This window comes from Trichechus manatus, unplaced genomic scaffold (assembly GCF_000243295.1).
Source record: "Trichechus manatus latirostris isolate Lorelei unplaced genomic scaffold, TriManLat1.0 scaffold00090, whole genome shotgun sequence".
Classification (NCBI taxonomy): domain Eukaryota; kingdom Metazoa; phylum Chordata; class Mammalia; order Sirenia; family Trichechidae; genus Trichechus; species Trichechus manatus.
In genome coordinates this window covers 4303115-4328165 of record NW_004444026.1, presented here as the reverse complement: position 1 = coordinate 4328165, position 25051 = coordinate 4303115, and the positions used below count along the sequence as shown (strand labels likewise).

The window sequence follows — 25051 nt, the reverse complement described above, 5'->3', positions numbered from 1 at the left end:
AACATAGTCCTTCCTCTCTCTCTCTTCTGGATCCCCATAGGTGGCCATGAGTCTCAGTTAAGCCTCAAGAGCTCCAGTCTTAACTTGAGCACATGCAGCTTCCCCTTGCTCTGCAGTCTGCAGGTTTAATTCCCAGCTCCTTCCTGACATCCACACAGGCATGCTTGCCCTTACTGGCAAACTGTTCTTACATATGCCATCATCTGAGTCTCTCTGCACATGGCCCAGCGTCAGCTTCCCCAGCACAATAAGGGGTACACAGCAGATGCTCAATACACACTTCTCCTTTTTGTCTTGAATAGACTACAGCAGCTTATTTAACTCAATTCAGGGAGTAAAAGTGCTCCTAGCTCTGTGCTAAGCACTGCAGAGGACACAGAAGGAATACAAGGTACTGTTTGATTCGGGAGTACACACTCTTAAAACAAGACATGACATACATGTATTTTTAATAAAAGTAAATTAGTATTAATATTTCAGGGCCACGCAACAACCCATAAGTCTGAGGTGACCAAAAATGCAGGGCAAAAATCACTATTTTGGAGGGCAATGACCTCATTCTCTCTGAAGAGAGAGACTAATACACACCATTATTTGGTTCTTGCTTTTTCTGTTTTGGGGTGAGGATGAGAATATCCACAATACTGAAAAGAAAGATTAAACAAGCAACCATTTATCCTCAAAAGAACAATTTTTTTTTTTGACATATTGGATTAAAAGAAAAAAACAACTTTTAATATACTGTTTTCCCTCCAGTACGTGCTAGGTCAAAAACAGAAAAATAAATCAGAGATTATGGGATGTGAATAATGTAATTAATGATTGCTCAGATAGCTGTATACCAAAATATATGCCCTTTTAATTGAGCATAATCCTTTGAAAGAACCCACTGAGCATTTACTAAAACTGCCACAGGCATAGCCATGAAGAGAGCCTGAGTAAATTCTCCAAGATCATGTCCAACTCTTCCTCTTGGTTTCTTCTTTTTATGTATGCATGTATGTATGTGTGTATACAGTGGAATTTCTGAGTCATATGGTAACTCTATTTTTAACTTTTGGATGAATTGCCAAATTGTTTTCCAAAGGAACTGCACCATTCTACATTATCATCAGCAATGTATGAAGGTACCAATTCTTCCACAACTTTGGTAACACTTGTGATCTTCTGTCTTTTGGATTTGAGCCGTTTTAGTGGGTGTGAGGTGGTATTTCAATGTGGTTTTGATTTGCATCCCTAATTACTAATGATGTTGATCCTATTTTCATGTACTTATTGGCTATTTGTAGTTCATTTTTGGAGAAACGTCTTTAAAATATTTTGCCCATTTTTTAAATTGGGCTGTCTTTTAATGTTGAGTCATAAGAGTTCTTTATATAATCTAATTCAGATGAAAAACAACTTAATTTCGATAGTATGCACAGATTTTGTTCCTGGATAGCTCCATTCCCTCTCCCCTCCTTTGTTGTGTTATGCCATACATGTTGCATCATTATAAATTTTGTCTACCAACACAGATTTACAATTACTGCTTTATGCACTTATCTTTTAAATAAGATAGGAGAAAAAAGTCATAAACAAAAAAATACATTTATACTGCCTTTTATATTTACCAGTGTAGTTAACTTTACCATTGCTCTTTATTTGTCATGTGGACTTACTGTCTAGCGTCCTTTCATTTCAGGCTAAAGGACTCCAGTGTTTCTTGCAGGGCACACTGGCTAGCAATGAAGTCTCTCAGTTTTTGTTTATCTGGGAATGTCTTAGTTCACCTTCATTTTTGAAGAATAGCTTCGCTGGATAATAGATTTCTTGGTTGACAGTCTTTCTTTTGGCACTTTATATATGCCATCCCACTGCTTTCTGGCTTCCTTGGTTTTGATAAGAGATCATCTGTTAATCTCACTGAGGATCCCTTGTTCATGATGAGTTGCTTCTCTCTAGCTGCTTTCAAGATTCTCTTTCTTGTCTTTGTCTTTTGACAGTTTGATTTTGATGTGTCTAGGTGTGGATCTCTTGTTCATTTTTCTTCATTCTTTTTTTATTTCTGTTCCTCAGACTAGATAAACTGAATTGATCTAGCTTCAAGTTCACTGACTCTTTTCTTCTGCCTGTTCAAATCTGCTACTGAGCCCTTCTAATGAAATTTTCATTTCAGTTATTATACATTTCAACTCCAGAATTTCCGTTTGTTTGTTTTTATAACTTCTATCTCTTTATGATATTCACTGTTTGATGAGACATGGCTCTCATACTCTCCTTTAATTCTTTAAACATGGTTTCCTAGAGTTCTTTGAACATTCTTAAAATGGTTGACTGTGTCTATTAAGTCCAATGCTTAGGCCTCCTCAGGAATAATTTCTAATGATTACTTTTATTCCTGTGTATAGGCTATACTTTATTGTGCCTTTAATTTTTTTGTTTAAAAGTGGACTTTTAAATAATGTATGTGGCAACTCTGATAATCAGAATATCACCCCTCTGCAGGGCTTGTTGTTTGTTTAGGAACTTTTTGGAACTAACTCTGTAAGTCTTTATTCTTTGTCATGTGTGGCCACTGAAGTCTCTGCTCAGTTATCTTAGTGGTCAGCTAATGACTGGATAGAGATTTCCTTAAGTGCCTGGGACCAACAAGTCTCCTAGTCTTTGTTGAAGGACTCCGTGTGTGTGTGTGTGTGTGTGTGTGTGTGTTGGGGCACACCTTCAACACTCAGCCAGGCAGTTGACAACTCTGCCTTAGCCTTCATTTCCTGCTTGCAGAGAGCCTCAAAGTCAGCCAGACATGAGAGCCTAGGGCCTTCTCAGGTCTTTCCATAGCTTGTGCACAGCCCTACACATGCACGTGACCTCCTATATTCCCAGGAATTTGCTGGAACTTTTCAAAGCCCTATGGGTATCTCATCACCCAGTTTTGCCTTTACAATTTTTTGGTTAGTCTTTTGTTTCTCCCAACTTTTATCCACCCCTTCAGGCAGCTGCAAAGTTAAACACTTGCCTGTAGTTGTTTTCAATAAACAGCCCCAGGGAAAAGGCTTTATACTCTGCGAGCTCTAAGTCAGGTCAAATAAAGACAACCTTGCAAGTGGGGTCTTCTAGGGAACCACTAGTCAGGTTACATGACAGTTCTCTGGGAATGATGCTTTGAAGAAGCTCCAACCCCATTCTGCCCCTCCGGTGGCTTCCAGGCTGCTAGTTTTCACCATGCTTGCTGGCTATTGGATTTCAAGCTACTGCAGAGCTGGGGAGGGCAAATGGAAAAAAAGGAAATTTGAAACACCCCAAAGTTCACTGTTCTGATATTCAGCCATTTCTCTTGAATAAATGCTCTCCACATTGCTGTAAGCCTTTTGTTAATTTCCAGAGTCAGGAGCAGATTATCCAAGAGGCAAAATAAGCATGGTGCTTACCAGATCATCTGCAGTGAACAATTTCACATTTTTTCACCACATCAAAGTTTCTGCTTCTAGGTGTGGCCGGCATCTGTCTCTCTCCTAACTCCACAGCACCTTCCTACAGAATCAAAGCCTCTTTTCAAATTTACAATCCCTGACAGGGGCAGATGACCCAGTAAGCACGGTTAAGCACAGGCTGATTTACTAATCTGTGGTGTAACTGTTCACTACAGATGATCTAGTAAGCAAGGTAAGCATGGTGCCTACCTTGCCTGTTGGATAATCCTCCCCTGTCCACAGTTCTGAAAAAGCTGACTAGCAATTTTTGCCAATTTTCTTGTTGTTTTTATGGAGGAGAGAATTTTTGGTGGTCCTTATGCCATTATTTTCACTGATGTCACCCTTTCTCTTTCTTTTAACTGCTGTATTATATTCTGATGTATGAATGCAACACCATTTGATTTTTTTTCACAATATATTTTTACTAAATTTTTATTTGGAAAAATTTCAAGCTCTCAGAATAGTTGTAAGAATAGTACGACAAACACCCACATACCCTCCTCCTAGATTCACCAACTGTTAACATTTTGCCCCATTTGCTTTCACTGTCTCCTCTAAACCATTTGAGAGTTAGCTGCAGACATCCTGACATTTCACTCTCAAAGACTTCAGTATGTATCTCCCAATCACCACGGTACTCCCCTGTAAAGCCTCAGTATAATAATCACCCTTAGGACATCTAACATTGTCACAACATTATAATCTATTCTCTAGGCCAGATTCAACTCTCCCAAGAACAATTTCAAATGCCTCAAAATGCGGGCACATCTTCATAAAGAGCTGGTATACGAAGCAGAATCATGCTTAGCCCCTTCTCTGGCAGATGTTGGATGAGATGGCCACTGGCCTGAGAAGCTGCTCTGAGTCTGTGTGATGCTATCCCCCTGCCACTGCCTCCCAGCGTCCAACACTCCTTATCTGCCTTGCGAGGGATTTGCTGTATAGTTTATTTCATTTTAAGATTCTTATCTAAAAGCTCCTTGCTCAAGGAAAAAAAAAAATTAAAACAAAGAAACGATTCTGCTTAAATTTCACAAAACAATGAAATAAAGCCAAACGTTCCCTCCAAATTTTCTTTGGTGATGTCCTGATAAAATCTTCGTGGGGGTGCTTGTCCAACAAATCCCTTCAAACGAGGCATGAAATACCGACACACAACAACAAAACACAAACACAAAATACTTCTCTCTCTGACTATCACATACTTTAAGTGTAGGGCAGTGTCTCATTTTTAGCACCCCAATCTTAGAGATAAGTCCTCTGAAAGATGCCTTTGCATCCTCATGACTGGACAAAGATGGGGTGGCAACGTCGTAAATGCCAAGTCATACCAATTCATCTACTAGTTATAGTTTTTTTACTTTCCCAGCACAAAACTCCAAACAAATATCTACCCTGGCCAGTGTTTCTCAAAGTGCAGGGCACGGACCACCCACATCAGCATCACAGGGGTAACTTGCTATAAGCATTGCTTCCCAGGCTTCATCTCAGGTCTATTGATGCAAAACTTCTGGGACTGGGCCCCAGGAATATACATTCTTGAAAGCACCTCAAGCAGTTCCAATATACACCTGAATTTGAGAACTACTAAGCTAGGCTTTGATCTAAGCTTAACTGAAGCTTAGTATTGAGAAATCTGTAGAATACTTCAAGTATTGAGAACTGGGAGTCCTGGTGGCACAGTGGTTAAAGTGCTCAGCCGCTAACTGGAAGGTCAGTGGTTCAAACCCATGGGAGAAAGATGTAGTAGTCTACTTCTGTAAAGATTACAGCCTTGGAAACTCTGTGAGGTAGTTCTACTCTGTCCTACAGGGTCGCTATGAGTCGGAATTGACTCGACGGCAATGGGCTTAGTTTTTGGTTTGGTATTGAGAACTGATTTGTGCTATTATCTACAGCAGTGGCTTTCGAGCATGTTGACCACAACTCATACAAAGGGGTATATTCTACATCATGACCCAGTACACATGTACACACACACACACACTGAAAGTTTCATGAAACAATATGTATCCTTACTTGTGATGTACTCTGATATTCTCGATCCTATTCTATTTCAATTTTTTCTTTTTATAAACACTGGACATGACCTACTAAAGTGATTTCACAACTCACTAATGAATCCTAAACTGCAGTTTGCAAAACACTGATCTATAGCAATCAACTGAAATTTAATGCTTAACTGAGTAAGCATAAGCCTAGGGGAGAGAGAGAGAGAGTGTGTGTGTGTGTATGTGTGTGTGTAAAATACTGCACGCTAGTCATTAAACTAGATATTTTAGATGTTCTTAAAATATATGCATTTAACTAAATTTAGAACAGTTTAATCACAATACTGATCTCCAAATAGAATACATTTATAAATAAGATTTCAAATCTTATCACCTTCAACTAACAAGTATGGCTTTTGAGAAGGGGCACACTGGAGTGAAAATTTGCTACGGTGTTAAATTCTAGAGCTTATTAAATGAGATTCAGCTCCTGGCTCCACAATTTCCTCAGCTATAAAGTGGGAATAACCACAGCATCTATCTCATAAGGTTGCTGTGAATATTAAATAAGATAATTCATATAAATAACAATTCTTATTATTCAAAGATAAGATACCTTTTAACAAAAGTTTTACCATTCAGGGAATGACAAAAAACATATTTAAATAAAACCTCATATATATTTACATATAGACTTCTATGTGTACAAATTTACTATATACCTGGTATTATCCTTCCCTTGATGAACAAATACTGAACATTTTCTGTGTAAGGCACTGTGCATAGCACCGGAGTTTCAAAGAAGCATAAGATACAGTCCCATTTATTAAGCAGTTTACAATCTAGTCCCAAAGTTAGGACAATAGAAAAAAATGTAGCTAGCCAAGTCATATGCAAAGTGCCATGTATAAGAGGTGCTACAGGTGAATGTAATCAGAGTTCAGAGAAGAGAGTGCGAGGATAGTCAGGATGAGTGCCAGAAGGGGGGCATTTAGAAGGGGATGGAATGGTGGGGAGGTTTAATCAGCAGAAAGGAGGGCGGTGGAAATTCTAAGTACAGGAAAATAAAAAGAGGGAAGACAAATGGGGCAAACTATGCCCTGACAATCACAAAGAGTATTAACAGTTTGGCTGGCTGGGGTGCAGTAAGCCACAAAGACAAGTTTAGAAGCATTGGTGGTTCAGTGGTAGAATTCTCACCTTCCACATGGGAGGGAGACCCAGGTTCGATTCCCAGTCAATGCACCTCATGCATGGGGGGTCTGTCAGTGGAGGCTTGTGTGTTGCTATGATGCTGTAAAGGTTTCAGTGGAGCTTCCAGATTATAATGGACTAGGAAGAAAGGCCTGGTGATCTACTCCTGAAAATCAGCCAATGAAAACCCTACAGACCATAATGGTCCAATCTGCATCTGATTATGGGGATGGCACAGGACTGGGCAGTGTTTTGTTCCATCGTGCATAAGGTACTCATGATTTGAGGGCCAACTCAACAGCACCTAACAACAACAAGAAAGAGCCAGTCTGGGTGCCAGGCTAAGGCAATGGGTGATACAGGAAGATGCATCTGGAAGGTGGAGTGGCTGTGTGGCAGTACGAAGTCATCTCAGGCTGGCTGCAGCAGTGGGAGTATTCCTGCAAGAGGCAGTCTGATCAAAGAGGCAGGATGTGTCCCAAAGCATCAGTGACAATAACAATACAGATAGCACACATTAACAGAATGAGGAACCAGCACAGAAAACGGGGTTAAAATTAATTTTTCCAAAGTTTATATAGCACTGATTGGTTCAGTCTCCATTGCCATGGTCTCTGTTGTGCAGTAGGTTAATCTCCGGAAGTTTTCTAAATTTTAAGTAAAATATTCCTGCCACTCAAATGTTTTTACTTTATTATTCAGATTCTATGATTCTTTGCTCACCAAACAACCTTCTGACTGAGAATTCAGCTGGCCAGGTAATTTGATACCAAGAAGAGTGCCTTGATAACAGTACTTAGACATGGCAGTGACTAGAAGGGCTTTTTCCCATTGCAATGTCTAAACTGGTCTTCCACTTATTAATCAGACTCATGTCAATTTGGTTATACGTGTCTATTGGCAGATATCTGATCATCCTTTGATGTGCTGGGGAGGTCCCATACCAGACTCAGTAGGATAGAGGTCCTCAATCCTGGCTGCATTCTAGAGTCATCTAGACAGCCAAAGCCAAAGCCATTGCCATCGAGTTGATTCCGACTTATGGTGACCCTACAGGACAGCGTAGAACTGCCCCATAGGGTTTTCAAGGCTGTAACCTTTATGGAAGCAGACTGCCACATCTTTCTCCCCCGGAGTGGCTAGTGGGTTCAAATTGCCGACCTTTTAGTTAACAGCTGAGCACTTTAACCACTGAGCCACCAGGGCTCCTCGTCACCTGGAGAGCTACTGTAAAATACTTTGGAATGGGGCAACTGGCTGCAATCAAGGCCTCCCATGGGCAGCCCCGGTTTGGACTACCACCTTCTTGTAAGATAATTTTCAATATCCTTGCTGCATGTTAGAATCATCCGGGACTCTTTAAAAAAAAAAAAAAAAGAAATTTGTGCCCAGGGATGGACACTTCCAGAGATGCTGAAAGCTACCTGCTGGGCAGAGGATATAAATTCTAATAATTCATGCCTGTCATTCCGAGGCAGAGATGAGAAAGAAGCTGTAATGTACTGGAGTAGAGGGATTTCTATTTCACTTACATTCAGGATATTGAGTTATTTCATTCTATTTGATCTCCCTGAGACTAGGGCCATAGCCTCAGGCTGTCACTAGTGTTAAACTGTTAACTCCTTATTGCTTTAGGGGTCTGCAAATTTTTTTTTTGTAAAGGGCCAGATAGTAATAGTTGACGCTTTGCAAGTCACTCAGTCATAGCCACAACTACTCAACTCCGCAGCTGTAGGGCAAAAGCAGCATAAACAGTATGTGAGCAAATGGGCATGGCTGTGTTCCAATAGAGCATTACTGACAAAAAACAAGTGGCAGGCAAAATTTGGCCAGCGGGTTGTAGTTGGCCAACCCCAGCTTCAGAATGTTTGAGTAATTGTAATTAGCATCTGATCTTGTGCCCAAGGTTTGTGTTACTAATACAAAATTAGTAACAAAGCATGAAAATAAATACAAAATGTACACTTAATCTTGAATCTTGTCCTTCAATTGACTGTCATCTTACCATTTACCAGAAACTCAAAACAAGAGTGCTCTGTGGATATTTAAACCATACGGACCTATTCAGAATATTTCTGCCGCTGTGTAATATTAACTTGTGAAGGAAATGTATATCTGATTCTTGAACTGGAGTCCTGCAAACTTCAGTGGTAAACCTGAGTGGAGTGTGGCAGTATCAACTGGGTTCCTTACTGGTGGAAACTGCCATGAGGTTTTTTGAAAGATTTTTTTGTTTTTGTTTTTTGTTTTGAATACACTTATTGCTCCATGCAACTGATCAACTAGGTGTAAATATATACAACCTTAGCTCTAAAGTTTTTGGTTAAATCATTTCTGTTCAACTGAGTAGGTTTAATTAAGGATCCTGCCCCAGCCATCACTTCTGGCTTCCCCATAATCTCTCAAAATGTGTAATGAATAAAAGGCAAAGGGGTGAGACCATTTGCTAAGTGGGTAAGATCTGAACATGGATATAACTCTTATCCTTACAAGCTGTGGCTTAGACGGCACTCAGTACGCAGCTGTGCTCTCCCTAGTTCCCACTCTGCAACATAAAGTATCAAAATCTGTGGTGCTAAGAGAGATTATACCCAGTCATGCAGAAGCCCCAAGCAGCCCGCACTCCCCGCCCTGGCTGCTCAAGGCAGTTTATCTCAACTGCCAAAGTCATCACCCCTGCACAATGAGGACCAGTGTGAGGCAGCTTGTCTTCTGGGAAAGGAGGAGACCTACATGTGGCCAGCAACCAATCAATCTCCCAATCCCCCCCAAGTCTTAAGGAAAATTAAGCAAAAGTTTCAGTCGTGGATGTAGACTTCTGAGCTCAGTTACCATGACTCCTTATTACAGTTCCATGCCATACTCACCTGGAAGTGTTTTCAAGTATTCCTTTAACCTCATTCATTTGTTCTTTCCCAAAATAAACAACAGTGAGATGAATTCGCCCATCCTGTTGGATGCACATCTCCCTAGAAAACAAAACACACGTATGTCTGGTTCCTGTTCTCACAGTAACAGGCAAGGCCAAACAAATAATTTTTTCATCAAGTGCAAAAGGGTTTTGTAGTAAACTTAGTGACAGCTGGGATAGCAGAGCTGGGGCTTAGAGACATTTCTAGTTGGTCGTCAAAGTTGCCTATAAAACACTGAAATTTCAGGGTACAGGTCTATTATAAGTCAAAACTCAGATGCAAGGGGCCACAGCTCCCATCTGCCACATATACATTCAAATATATACATATACACACATATCTACATACATACACACACACACATATATAAAGTGAATGTGGTACTTTTCATATAATTTGTGTGTATATAAAATGTGTGTTATGTAAATGTATATGTATATATATGTACACATGTATGTGTATGTGTGTGTATACAATTTTAAGGACAGTTTTCTAAAGCAAGTTAATGGAAAGGTTCTACTGCATGGAATAATATTTTGAGATTTAAAAAAAAATTTTTTAATTGTACTTTAGGTGAAGGTTTACAGAACAAATAAGTTTCTCATTAAACAGTCAGTACGCATATTGTTTTATGACATCGGTTAACAACCCCATGACATGTCAACACTCTCCCTTCTCGACCTTGGAGGACCTTTTTTTCTTTGGTGAAAATATACATAGCCAAAGATACACCATTTCAAAAATTTCTACATGTACAATTCGGTGACATCGACTACATTCTTCCAGTTGTGCTGCTATTCCCATATTTTGAGATATTTTGCATGTCCGTCCATTTTGTTCTTTTTGTCTCTGTGTTGGCTTTCTTCCTTAAGCCCTAGACAACACTCCACGTCATAGTTTTCCAGAAATCTCAGAGCTCTATTTGCAGAGGCCAGTTGCTTCAATGCTTTTTATAATGACATCAAAAAGGAGTGATTGACTTGAGAAGTTGCTGGGAGAAATCCAAAGAAATAGAAAATATGGTTCCTGTCCTCGAAAAACATTACTTGAGAAATAAAATGAGCTCAAATAAAATAATCAGATACTCCATGGCACAGATTAAAATGACATGGAATTCAGAAAGCACGGCAATCCCTGTGGGCTAGAATGGTTGGGGTCTTGAAGGATGGACAGGATTTAGAATAGTACAGAGAAGGAAGAAGAGAATTCTAGATGGGAGGAATATCAGAGAAGATAATGTTGACCCTGGGCAAGAAACATGCAGGGTTCATCCTGTTAACAAGCTCGGTTCTCAGATTTCTGTTTCTCTCCTGTGGGAGAAAGGTAAGAGCTGCTTTGGGAACCCAGACAAGATAGTGGGGCTCTTAGAAGCAGATAAGGGACAAGGAACAGAGACCTGGGGAGTGACTATGTGCTTCAAAACTGTGAGCTCGCTCATCGCTGCAGTCCCTGCAGACTGAATCACCACCTACCGACAGCAGAACTCTTTTTACATAAAGGATCCGTCTCTCAAACTTGCCAGATAATCCTTTAACTTCCTTTGCCAGGGTAGAACAAAAGCACATACACAGAGCCAAGGATTGGAGAAACTGTACTTTAAAACTGTGTGCAGCTGGAAAAAATCCATCCCAGAATCCGGAGAGAGTCACCGATTGAGCCTGAATAAAAAGCAATCCTATTTTTCTAGCAACATCTTTGCTGTATCCCACTCTGGTATTTTAAAATCTATTCAAAGCACTTCCTGTCTTCAAGAAATACAAAGGAGATGCACTGGGCCTTTACACTTCATTGACTAGGGGAGGCTTCCCAAAAAGACAAAGCAGAATTTGTTCTGAAGTCTACCTCCAAGCTCCCATTCTGTTTATCCATTCCTTCCTTCCTTCGTTCATTCAACAAACATATGTTGACAACATAAAACGTGCCAATACTCTACCCACCATAAAACCCACTGCCGTCAAGTTGATTCTGACTCATAGCGACCCTATAGGACAGAGTAGAACTGCCCCATAGAGTTTCCAAGGAGCGCCTGGTGGATTCAAACTGCCAACCTTTTGGTTAGCAGCCATAGGACTTAACAACTACACCACCAGGGTTTCCAATACTCTACCAGGGAATCTTAAAAAATGAGTAAGACATTTCTGCCCCTGAGAAGTTCTCCATCTACTGTCCATAACTAAAACTATGTATAATGTGATAAATAAATGCTGTAAGAGAGTATGCGCACAGCACTACAGGAGCACCAGGCTGCCTGTTTGAAGAGTCTCAGGGTTATTTTTAAATACAATTCTCACTAGACTCCATCCCCTGGAGAGACACGTGTTAGGAAGAGCATGTGTGTGAGTGATTACCCACATGAATATGTTTGAGTTTTAAGGATAGGTTAAAAAAGTAAGGAGAAAGGGATGAGAAAGGAGGAAAAATCATATTCACTGAATATGCAGACTCCTGGCTTTGTGCTATTAACTATTTATATATGGAAACACGCTGCCAGGATTCCTTGAGTTGAATTAAGTGTCCCTGATATCTCATCCCTATAAATACCATGTTAGTGTTTTATCTAAAACGTTTGGAAATGAATCTTACGGAGCTCCTACTTCCTAAGACCCCTGTAGGGAAGATTTTGTCTTTACATGGTTGCTTTGCATTAGCTCCCCAATTTCCTTGTGGTCATTTTCCCACCTTAACCTGGAAGCCTAAAAATTCTCTATTTCTCAAAAGCTTTGTCTTTTTAGGACTTTTTTATTTTCCTGGAAATCAACAATTTCTTCGCCCCAACGACACTGTAGCACAGAGTACAGCAACTAATTAAGATAAATTTTTTCAGTCAGAAAACATGCATCACAGTCACTTACACGCCTATATTTTTATTTCCCAAAAGTCCAAACCACTTCATGGTCTCTGAGCTCTGTTATTAATCTATACACTGCACCTTGGAGAGAGGTAAGTGACCCCGTCATACCCTTAGTGTATAGATGGGTTCCAGTGACCTGACTAAGCTATAGAGTCAGCTAGGCATGCAATCCAGGTCTCCTAAGAACCAGCCTGGTATTCATCTGTCCCTAGGTCACCTTCACAGGTTGTAGTTGTACCTATGTAATCTGACAGCTTTGGTCTGTCTGGGACTACCACACAGCTTAGTGGTTTGTATGGCCAGGTGGAGGGCAGAAGATGCTGCAACGAAACTCCAAATGTCAAATGTCTGTGGGATGGATTGTTGAACTTGAGTTCACGACAGGACTCAGATATGACTGAGAAAAGCTGGTGGGCAGGTTGATCAGATGTCTGTTAGGAAGAGGAGTGCAATAATAGCTTCATGGATGAGAATCAGCATAAAGCCAATTCCCAGAAGGCTGAGATCAATCAGACCCCCCGGGTCCCATTTTTCCATCATTTCTGACACCAGCCACTCACACAGCACACACTTGTCTCTGACCCTAGCCACCTGAAGCTAGGCAGATCTCAGAGGTTAAGAGGACACTGTCCTTGGGTTCATTAAATTTGCCGGACTGACTCGTAGAAGTCGTGGAAGATACTAAACTTATGACTACCGGTTTTATTATAGTAAAAAGACATAAATCAGGATCATCATAAGGAAGAGATGCACGGACGAGATCAGGGAAGGTTTCTCGGGCGAAGCTGCCATGTATCAGAAAAGGCACTTCATCTTCCCTTCACTGACTAGGAAGCTCTCTGAGCCTTAGTGTTCTGGGCTTTTATTGGCCAGTCCTGCATGACAGGCTAAATCAAGCCTTCCTATGTGGCCTGAAGTCCCAGACGAAGGCACCCAAATTACTCTAAGAGTTATTTCTCTGGAGCCAAAGACAAAGGCCACCTTATTTTGGGTAAAGCTAGACAGATCCTTTACCCAACAAGGAGCCATACCCTTAGGGAGAGAACTCATCCTAAGGTAGGGTTTCTCAACCTCAGCACTACTGACATATTGGACTAGATAATTCTTTATTGTGGGAGAAGCTGTCCTGTGCATTGTAGGATGTTTAGCAGCATCCTCGGCCTCTCCTCACTGGATGCACTCCCCCAGCTGTGGTAATATAAAATGTCTCCAGACATTGCCAGAAGTCCTAGGGGGTGGGGAGGAACACAGAATTGCCCTCTGTTGAGAATCACTGGCTTATGGGAGAACTAGACTTAGAAACATTTGATTCACTAAAGGGATGGTGTGATTGTGAAAACCAGGCACATCACTAGGGTCTGTCTTGTTCTTCAGGCAGCTGTTGAGGATTCACGTGTGAGTCCCACAGGGAGACAGAGCTGCAAGAAAGAACTGAAAAGGTTTTCTTAACAGAGAACAAAATTATGAGGGGGTGTTGAGAGCTCAAGCCAGGACTTCTGGGGAATTAATGTAACAGTGGGTGGCACAGTGGAAGGTATCGTAGCATTGGTAGCAGCTCAGTGGCATCAGTGAGTGTCAACAACATTGACTGTGGTGAGAAGCAGTGAGTTGGCTTCATGCAGCTGATGCCTGGGCAGGTACTGTAGGCTGATCTCATATTTGAGCACGTGTGAGACATCCTGGGGATACCTAGAAAGACTGCGAGGGGTTTAGGTAGTTGGTGGTCTTACCACAGAAATGAGAAACCGTGTTTATTGAAGTTAGTGCTACGTGTTTTCACACCTCAAACTGCGTGACCTAGGGGAACAGGATTCAATAGCAAACACTCATTGAGCATCTTCCTTGTTCAATGCATTGTTCTTGTTGGAGTAAGATTTACAAAGAATAATCATGTATGGTCCCTGTAGGGGGACCAACCACCCAGGTTTTCCTGGGACTCTGCTGATTTTAGCACCGAAAGTCCCACATCCAGGAAACCCCACCGTCCTGGGCAAACTGGGAACACTGGTTTCCCTACCTGCCTCAGGGACCTTACAGTCCATTGCAAAGAATGTACAGTTGAACAGCTGCAATATGAAGCAGGATGGAATAACTTCAGTAACAGAGACCCAGGGGAGCAGAGGAGAGAGTGGTTCATTTCTAACGGGGGATAGGGTGAGGGAGGGGTATCAAAAACGAGCAGGCTTCTAAGCTGAGTCTTGACAGGTGAGTAGGCTCCACACAGGTGGTGGAGAGAAAAGACTTCCATGGCTGAGAAAAGGCACAGATGTAAGGAAATCACATCACTATTATTTTCTAAGACAATTTTCTACTTAAATATATCAGGCATGCAAAGAAAACCCATTTAGACTTTAAATGTCCCTATGCAAACGAAATGATACATAACAGCCTACCAGTTCCCAAAATGTGCGTAGGGTCTGCTATGACAACAGGAAGAAAACTGCTCAGCCACAAAGGGATTGGAAACAAGGAACAGGCACTAGCCTGGAGAGGGAACAAAGAGGGACTGGGGACTTCTGGAAATCTGGCTTTAAAAGAATAATATTCTTCTTTTCGTTTTGGTGGTTTCTCTGCCTCTTCCCCCCAAATTGAATAAATACCTAATTCCTCGGTTCCATTATCTGAGGTGGTCTGATCAGTGTTAAGAAACGAGTGGACTTTGACTCACAACCAAGCAATTGGGGACCTACTTTCCCAGTTGTTTCAGAACAGAAAATGAGATCATTTCCAGGTGACCATTTTCTACTCTTAAAGGAACGTTTCTATATAATCTGCGGCTCAAATGGGATAAGAAATACTTTCTGTTAGGTCCAAAAGGGGAAATCTTATCCAAATAAGGTGAACGATGTAGATTAGTGTTTCTGAAACACACTAGCCATAAAACTTTTTTGGTGCAACGCTGGTGTACGAATAAAGAAACGGCCTGTGGGAGAAAAAGAGGGGGCTTGGGTAAGGGGAGATGATGAGACTATGAAAAATACATTATTTTCCTTTTGCAAAACACAAAGAAAACCAGCAATCTATCTCTATCACAATCCCACATTTGATGGCATGAGGCCTTTCTGTTACCTATACCAGCCTAGCCATATGTTGAAGGCTCATTTCAATTTCAGATTCTACAGTCACTACTTTGAAAAAAAAAATTCAGAAATTTCCAGAACCATTTGCTCTAGGCCAAAAAGAGATAAAAGAGAATTGCCAAAGAAAATTCAAATAAAGGATTTCTCTGATACTGCCTTAAAATATCATAAATGTCTTGAGAGAAATGAGAGAAGAGTTAGGAGGAAGAAACAAAGCAGAACATTAAAAAAAAAAAAAAAAAAAAAATACCCAGCAAAATCTGAGCAGGAACATAGCAACATGAAAAAGAGTTCTCAGTCCAGTTGGAAGTAGTCAAAATAAAAATCAAGTATACTTGAAATGAACTGAGAAGAGAGTTCTCAGTCTGGCCAAAAGTAGTCAAAATAAAAATCAAATATACTTGAAATGAATTGAGAGAGATTTAAAAAAAAATTGTGAAGAATATTTTCCATAAAAACAAGTTTTTCTGGGAGAGGCTTAGAAATAAAGACCCAAAGAAAATCTATAGCATTTTTATTACGTGGTTCTTCTTATCACAAACAAAGTATGCAGTGAAATAATAGATGAGTTAAAGATCTGTAACTTTGGTACTACGGAAAACTAAGCAGCCAAAAAGCAAATGTGAGAATAGTTTCAAAGGCAAAATGAGATGAATAAAGAAAAAAAAAAAAAGATGAAGAAGAAAAGCATATGGGTTTAAGCCAACACACTACTGGGCAAAGAGGAAACAGATAAAATCAGGAACTACATCGGAAGCAAGTTCTCCTGGGTGCCGCATTGAACTAGTGCCCTCTCGATTCCAGGCTGCAGGTGAAGGAGTCCTCAGGATGGAGTTCAGGGGGGCCCAAGGGAGGCATACGGAGCATTCACGACAGAGGGAAAAGCATGTAGAGCCTGCGAGGCTCTACAAATGCACGAGGATGATGACAGCAAAGGAAAAAGAACCTGTAGAGCAAACAGCCCTCTGATCTCCAAGAACAAAAATGGAGTCATGGAGTGTAGGGGCCACAAAGCAGCTCTACAGCTCCAAAGTGGGAGCTATAGAATGGTCCGTACTGGGTAATGTGGACTGAGGGGGGCAGTGGGGTAACTATTCCTACTCAGGAGATGACAATGCTGAAGATTTAACTTCATGTTTCTTTGGTAAATCCTACGAATATCATTCATTTGGTGTCCACTGTCTCTTATAGAAAGGTCCTAAGGATCTAGTGCTAGGAAAAAGTTTTTTTCACCCAACAAATGGCAGTCTTCTTTTCATTAAATACTGAGTGCTAAAGTAAGCTAGTCTTTGTTTTTCCTGCCTTCTGGGAAGTTCAGACCTGTCTTTTTTGATCAGTTGGCATATCTGTCCCCTTTCCCACATTGTTATTGAGTCCTTGTTCATTTACCTTTTTAAAAATGGTTTTATTGAGTTTGCATTTTTTGTAAACACAAATAATTTTTAGGATTAATTGAGATGATTCTAATAATAATAAGTAGAAAACACAATAGCCAAAAACAAACAAACAAACAAACCCATTGCCATCGAGTTGATTCTAACTCGTAGCAACCCTAACTGCCCCATAGGGTTTCCAAGGAGCACCTGGTGGATTCGAACTGCCAACCTTTTGGTTAGCAGCCGTAGCTCTCAACCACTGTGCCACCAAGGTTTCTAGAAAAGATAGTAAGTATCTGTATATTCCATGCACCTTGGGATCAATTTTGTCACCAGGGCTAACCCCAAGCACAGTTCAGAAGTGTGACAACTTGGTCTTTGGTTCCTTGTGTATTGCACCCCATGCACGGCCATTATTCCAGGTGAGCCACTTCCTGGCGACTCAGCTTTCTCTAGGTAGGAGCTGCTTTGTATCTCTACCCAGTCCTACTTTCTCTTGAGAATTCCAGGTTCCACATCTATTTCTTTTTTCCAATTTGTTCTATTTCTTAGTCATCTGGAGTTTTTTCTTTAGGTAAGAGGAAATGCAACTGGAACATTCCACAGAAGCAAGGATGGCAAAACTTTGTCTTGTTTACTTTGGACATGTCATCAGGAAAGACCCATTGCTAGAAAAGGACATCATGCTTGGTAGAGCGGAAGGTCAGTAAAAACAAAGAAAACCCTCATTGAGATGGACTGACACAATAGCCTCAACTATGAGCTCCAACATATCAAAGATGATGGAGATGGTGCAGTACTAGGCAATGTTGCGGTCTGTTACACATAAGGTCACCATGAGTCAAAGCCAACTTGAAGGCAACTAACAACAAATTATCAGATTAATGCTTAAGTGTAAAAACATGAAACTACCTGTAACAATCAGTGTCAGAGCTACAAGGGGACCCATCTGGGCCAATACTTTCACTTTATAGATGAAGATACTAAAGCCCAGATATATGAGGCTGACTTCTAAAAGATTCCTCAGCCAACTGAAAACAGAGAAATTTTGCATTTTAAAGGAGATGCATTGGAAAGATAAGGTTTTAACTAAATCAGAGATAGTGATAACTGCAAAAACTATGTACCAAAAGTAGTGGAAAACAGTAAAAATCCTGCTACCAATAAATGATCAATGAAAGGAATACAGTCTACTGCCATAAACTTCACAAAAAGGGGGGCAAGGAAAGAAACAGAAGATTTTATTTTAGCCTCATATGGCTCCCACCTCCAGCTCCTGCCTCCAGAAATGGAGCTAGAGGGCGAGGCCACATATAAGAAGCAGACTGAGGCAGTGAAGAGATAGTCCAGAGGAACATCTGCGGAGGACCCTAGGAGCTCCAGTCTCCTACTTCAGGAATGGTGCAGGCAGATGGAAGAGCCACAGCAGAATATTCTGGTCTCTCCACATTGTGAGGAAAATGGAGAAGGAAGGTGGAATTATCCTAACTACTCAACTAACGCTAGCAAAAAAAAAAAAGAAAAAAGTAGACTTTACAGAACCAAAAAAAAAACAAAACATCATTTAGTGAAGATCCTTTGTCAGAGCAGGAAAAAGAGAAAGGATGAGAAACACTGAAAGCCCCCAGATAAAGTATCTTATATGTATCTCCTACCTCTTCATCCCTCATCAAACCATTAAATACAGGGCCAAAATTTTATCTTTTTTTTCTCCCCCCTCTTTTTGATTTGTAGGAGTGGAGCTGCTGAAGACCACAGGTGAGTAAGATAAGAGAAGTAAACAAATGGGATAGTTTCTCTCTGATTCTCCTGGACTCGGCCCTTAACTGAGGGTTCATTCTGAGATGCAAATACATCTGCCCCTCAGGAAAACGATTTACCTCCAACTGGGCTGAGTGAGCCTGGTACAATTCATATATACCAGGCTGAAAGAGTCACAAGAACTGGGAACTTCCAACAAAAGCTGTAAAAAAACTCCAACTGAGTTGTTTCTTTCCTCCATCCATTCTCTCAGGCTACAAAAAGTGAATTGGACGATACCCTGCCTCAAAATATAGCTAGAAGTGGAACAAAACAGTTCTTAGTCAAGATGAGGAGGTAGCCAAGGAGAACTCACCTATACTATGTTAGAGCAAATAGAAAGTCTGGGTAGCCCTCTGCATGTCATGCAGAAATAAGATGAAAAGAAACATCATAGCAACCATAAAAACCACATCCTAAAGAATAACAACAAAATAAGAAAGCTAAAAATTAAGAAAGAATTAAGAAAGGAATAGCGTTTGAAAAGAAAGTGAAAAACCCAGCCTGAAAGAAAATATAACTGAAACAGAAGAAAATTTCTTACAACTGTTTCAAACTTTCTTAATAAAAATGTGAATTCAATAAAAGAAAGTTCAAAGAGGAAATAATAAAAAAATACAGTAAGCTTAAGAGGCACACTGTATACAGAAAATAAAGCAATAGCCAAAATAACACGATTACAGAAGTACGTGATAAATTAGAAATAGCAAACAGAGATATAAGGTAATCAAATTACTGATGTACAGGAAAGGCTTAAGAGAAAGAAAATAAAAGACTAAGGCATTAAAAAATAGAGAGAACTCAGTGGTGAAGTCACTCCTGAGGTTCACCGTTCAGCCGGGGATTAGACAGCCCCATAAAACAAAACAGGACTAATGAGGCACAGCAGTCCAGGGACAAGGACTAGAAGACAGAAGGGGACAGGAAAGCTGGTGATAGGGAACCCAAGGTTGAGTAAGGATACTGTTGACATGTAGTGGGGTTATTAACCATTGTCATAGGGCAACATGTGTACTAACTCTTTAATGAGAAACTATTCTGTTCTGTAAAAAAAAAAAAAAAAAAATAGAAGCTAATAGATGAAAAAGAGCTACGAAATATACAATTGTGGCCCCAAAGCAGATAATCCAACACATGAAGCAGGTGATGTATTCATACAGAATACCAAAAAATTCCCTGAAATGAATGAACTGAATCCACAAAACAAAAAAGGAATCTGTATTTCAGGAAAAACTGATAGAGAACAACAGTCACTGAGACATATCCTGATTAAGTTATTATGATTCAAGACTAAATAAATTCTTTAGTGAGGCATTCAGGCAAAAGTAAGTCATTTTTCAGGAGACACAAACTTAAGTTCTCCTAACACATCTCCACAGTATCACTGAATGCCAGAAGAATGTCTACAAAGTCCTGAGGAAAGAAAGTGTGTCCCAAGAATTTTAGACCCAGCCAAGGTATCCTTATACTATAAATATAAAAGATATTCCAAGTGCACAAGAGTTTAGGCACTACAACGCTTATGACCCTTCTTGAAAAAATGTCTTGACCATGAAATCTAGTGAACCAACAACTCAGGAATGGGGAAGCTATGGTAAGAGGAGTAGAATGTACTAAATCTACTTGAATATAGAACTACAACTACAGGAATTGTGATTACAAAGCAGAACGTGTATTATACAAACCCTGACAAGGTAAAAATAATATAAAGCTAACAAAAATCAGGAGATGGAGCTGAGAGAGAAGGGAGAAAGTGTAAGTGTGTCAATTTCCTCTTCTTATTTCAATTTTTCAATAATCCAGTCTAAAATCAAACACATAGTAAAAAATACAAAACAATTCCAACTTTTACAAAATTATTCTTTTTAAAATATCATTTTTTTAACTTTAGAGGGATCTTTTAGGAACTGATATCTCTTACTGTGAAGAAACATTTTCTTAAAATTCAGTAATTTCTTGTTATATTTCAGAATCTCTTTTATAAATTTAAGTAAGATAAAATTTACTTCTTTAATTAAAAATAGTTGTTCTAGTTAGTTGCCATCGAGTCAGCTCCATGGTGGCCTTATGCATAACAGAATGAAGAGTTGCCTGGTCCTGAACTAAATTAAAAATAGAACATATAGTATATCCCATATTTTATTAAATTATTCCTGGCTAGCAAACTATTCTTCTACTTGCATACATGCAAAGAAAAGTGCCTGGGATGGTGTTCGTCTAATGTTGCTGTTCTTAGGTGCTGTCAAGTCGATTTCGACTCATAGTGACCCCATATGACAGAGTAGAACTGTACCATAGGGTTTTCTAGGCTGTAATCCTTATGGGAGCAGATCACCAGGTCTTTCTCCCGTGGAGCTGCTGGGTGGGTTCGAACTGCCAACCTTTTACCTAACTGCTGTGCCATCAGGGCTCCTTCATCAAGTGTTAGTAATAGCTAATTCTGGGAGGCAGGATCTGGAGTGATTTTTAAATAATTTATTCCTTATACTATTCTATATTGCTTAAACATAGTAACCATTTGTTTTTTACAACATAAAAAGTCATGTTTAAATTATAAAAGCTCCCTAAAGCTCTTATTGAATTTTTAACAAACTATAAAACAGATGGTAACTATATAAAAATTTACAAAACAGAGAAAATTCAAGAAAATAAAAATCACTCGTAGTGTCATCTTCAGAGTCAACCACAATGAACAGTTTCCAATCTTGGGATGAAGTCCTTGGGTGGGGTAAACAGTTCATGTGCTCGGCGGCTAACTGAAACTTTGGAGGTTCAAGTTTACCCAGAGGCACCTCGGAAGGCCCGGTGATCTACTTCAGAAAAATCAGCCATTGAAAGCCCGGTGAAACACAGTTCTACTCTGACACACATGGGGTTGCCATGAGTCAGAGCTGACTCGACAGCGACTGGTTACTGATTAATCTTCGGATGGAAAGGATTTCAGAAATACAACATCAAATATTTAATAAATGGCCCCTTATATTTTCCCCACTAATTTTATGGTCATATTAGTTGCATTCAAATACTTACTCAACCAGAATTTACTTTGGTTTTTAGTATGAAATAATTAAATTTTTTCTGCTATGTTTTGTTGTCTTAACACCATGCATTGAATAATCTATTCTTTGCTGAGTTGAAATGCTGCCTTTACTAAGATCTTACATAGAATGAAATACCTACGGGTTTGAATACCCTCTCTCATCCCATTTTTTCAGAGACCTCAACACACTCAGAAACGCCTTGACTATCGAGCAAACTCTCCCTTCAGCCTTCTGCTCAAGTGCCATTGTTCTACAAAGCCTTGTTCCTTGTAAATATCTCGGCTGTAACACCTTCCACTACATTAGTAGGCACTTTAGTACTTCCCTGGAGCCCAGGTGGCACAGTGGTTAACAGCTCAGTTGCTAACCAAAAGATCGGCAGTTCAAATCTACCAGCTGCTCCTTGGAAATCCTATGGGGCAGTTCTACTCTGTCCTACAGGGTCGCTATGACTTGGAATCTACTTGACAGCGATGGCTTTTTTGGGGTTTTTTACTACTTCCCATAAAGGCAGGTACTGCATCTCAAATTCATCTTCTGATCCCTCGCATCTGGGTAGAGTGCCTGGCACACACAATAGGTGCCCAAAATATCTTCCTCAAGCAACAAGTCTTCCCCCACCCCATCATCTTCTACCTACACGTGACAGTAGACACCTGAATAGTAAAAGTCACGAAAAAGATTCTGTAGGATTTTCGTTTGTTTTTTTAAACATTAACTATAATTACATGTCATTTCATCATCTCAGTTTTGGAGACTTGTTAAATACTAATTTGACTTTCCTCAGCAACACTTTCCTCCTAGTTTTGTTCCTATTGTTAACGGCTTGCAATCCTCATGATACTAAGGCAACAGCTGGCCATATGTACCCAATAGAATCCAGCTATTCCAGGTACCCGGAGTCCTATCATTAAGCAGACTTCTTTAGTATAAGTACTAGCTTATCAAGACCAAAGCATTCAATGACTTGCCTTTGTGCTGAACCAAATCTCAGGACACTGAATCTGCCAAGCTATAGGCAACTTCCTAGCTAGAGGAACTTGCTATAAACTAGTCCTAGAAATGGGCACACTCAGCCTATGGGCAGAATGATTTAATACCTAGTGCCAACTATAGGTTTATTAGTTCTCAGGATGTAAGTCTCACCTGGCACTCTGCCATTCCAAAGGGAAGACAGAAAGAGAAAGCACAGAAACACCAATAAAGATCAGAAGAAGCCAAAGCCACACAGACACTCCCTTCAGCACTAGAGCCAGAGGAACACTGCCGCCATTTAAGTGATTGTACCCCATGGAGAATTCCACAAACTGGGAGGAGTGAACAGGGTAGCCCATCCTTATTCTGGATTATATCATGGCTAACTCTAGCTTATCCAAAAGGTTTAAGAACTAGGGAATATGACAAAGGTTTGGGAAAATGAGAGTTGTTGAGTCTGAAGAAGCAAAGACAAGGGAATTGCGATGGATTTCTTTAAATACTTGAAAGGCTATGATGTGTAAGAGGAAACAGATTTGTTCAGTATTTTTTCAGAGGCTAGAACTATACCTACTGGGTAGAAATTACATAGAGGCAGACTTCCAGTTCAAATAATAATGAACTTTCTGAATAGAGCTGTTCAACAAGGGGGCAGCCTACCTTGTGAAGCAGGTAGTTACCTGGTACACACATTGTCTTGAGTACCATAGGTCAGGGACGCTATGGAGGGATTCTGAATTAAGGGGGATTGGACCAGGTGACCTCAAAGTGTCTTCTAGGACTATTTGATTGTAAATGTAATACTTAAACAGAAAAGCGTTGCTCTTCAAATACAAATAAATAAAGAAATGTGTTCACTAATCAGAAATTTGAGAGGTATCAACCACACCCTTATACTGAGCTTTTCTAGCTTTCAATAATATGAATTTCATGATAAAAAATTACAAATCAGTTTGCTTTTTTAAGATTTATAAGTAGACAGATGTAACTTTCTATCTTTAAAATAAGCTGGTTAAAAAATATTAGCTGGCTAGCCTCAGCCAACATGGGAATATTAGCCATACAAGCTGTAACACTGCACAAGAAAGAGCTTGAATAAACATCTGAAAACCTACATTCCTGCATCTGAAGATGAAGCCCCACTTGGACTTCTCAAGTAGCTACAAAAATGAACACTGGAAACCTTCTCGGCATAATGCTAGGATTAATCTCTGAGGAGATACAGATTAGAATAAAGAATCGATTCTGATTCAACCCATCCTGGCAGCTAGAGGCTAAAGCAGAGCAGCAGGTGAAGCACCAACCTCAGCTAAGTGAGAGTGTCCTCAAGCACAGGCCGTCGTTCCTGTGGGCTGTCACCAGCCACTCCTAGCCGCTCCCAAAGACCTAGAACCCCGCTTGCCTTTGAGAGTCTGGGAGAGAGACCACTTCACTAATATCATAGCACAGCTCTAGCTTTCTCCAAACCTGAGTCCAAACTCAAGTCAGAACTGAACCAAAAGACAAAACAAAAACCAGCTGCCACGGAGTCAATTCCAACTTACGGAGACCCCATAAGTGCAGAGCAGAACTGTGCTCCATAAGGTTTTCAAGGCTGTGACCTTTTGGAAGTAGATCGCCAGGCCTTTCTTCTGAGGCACCTCTGGGTGGGTTCGAACCAGCAACCTTTCAACTAATAGTTCAGCGTTCAACCATCTGAGCAACCCAGGGACTCCCAGAATTGAGCACCAACAGGTATTGGGTCATCTTCTAGGTCCTGATTAAAAACCAATCCTTCCTAATTTTCCCTTCTGAAGGTAAATATGCTTATCCAGGATTTTTCTAATTGCTTTAGGGAAAGTCAAATACAAATGTTAAACTTCATATGAAGAAAACAGATCTGAACAATAAGAGAAAGGAGCTTTCGTATTTGGCAGGAGAAATGAGGGAAATGACGAGAAATGATATCAGTGCTCTAACACGCACCACACAGAGGAAGATAAACCTGTACAAACCAACCAACCTGAAATTCTGCATGAACTGCCGGAACTTGTCCACCCTTTTTGCCAGTGGCACGATAACGTTGATAAGCGTGCTGGCCGTGCTGAGGTTTTCTTTTTTTACTTTCATGATGGGGCCAAATGGTCGGAACAAGACAAGTCGTTTGAATTCATGTTTTTGGTCCCCTTTGAAAGTAAGCTCATACAAAGTGCCTTTATCTCTTTCTGTTCGGTAGATCCCTGTTAACAGAAACGCAAGGAAAGATAGTTTTAAAAATCAGTCTTGGCTGCTAAGTGTTTTTTAATAGCAAAGATCTAGCACAAAATGTCTTTTTTTTTTTTTTGAAAGAAGAAAATTAAGATTAAATCTCTCCATCAAACAATTATTGTTGTTGTGTGC

At 40.2% G+C, this 25051-nt stretch overlaps 1 protein-coding gene across 1 annotated transcript in view; it reads right to left on the bottom strand.

Annotated features, from left to right (window-relative positions):
- CSGALNACT1 (chondroitin sulfate N-acetylgalactosaminyltransferase 1) overlaps positions 1 to 25051 on the bottom strand; it is a 329362-nt gene that overhangs the window by 26533 nt on the left and 277778 nt on the right. The window contains exons 6-7 of the mRNA XM_023736698.1: positions 24675 to 24891; positions 9505 to 9606 (exon numbers count right to left, since the gene is read on the bottom strand). Of these exons, the coding sequence (XP_023592466.1) occupies positions 9505 to 9606; positions 24675 to 24891 (319 nt within the window). The remainder of the gene's footprint in view (positions 1 to 9504; positions 9607 to 24674; positions 24892 to 25051) is intronic.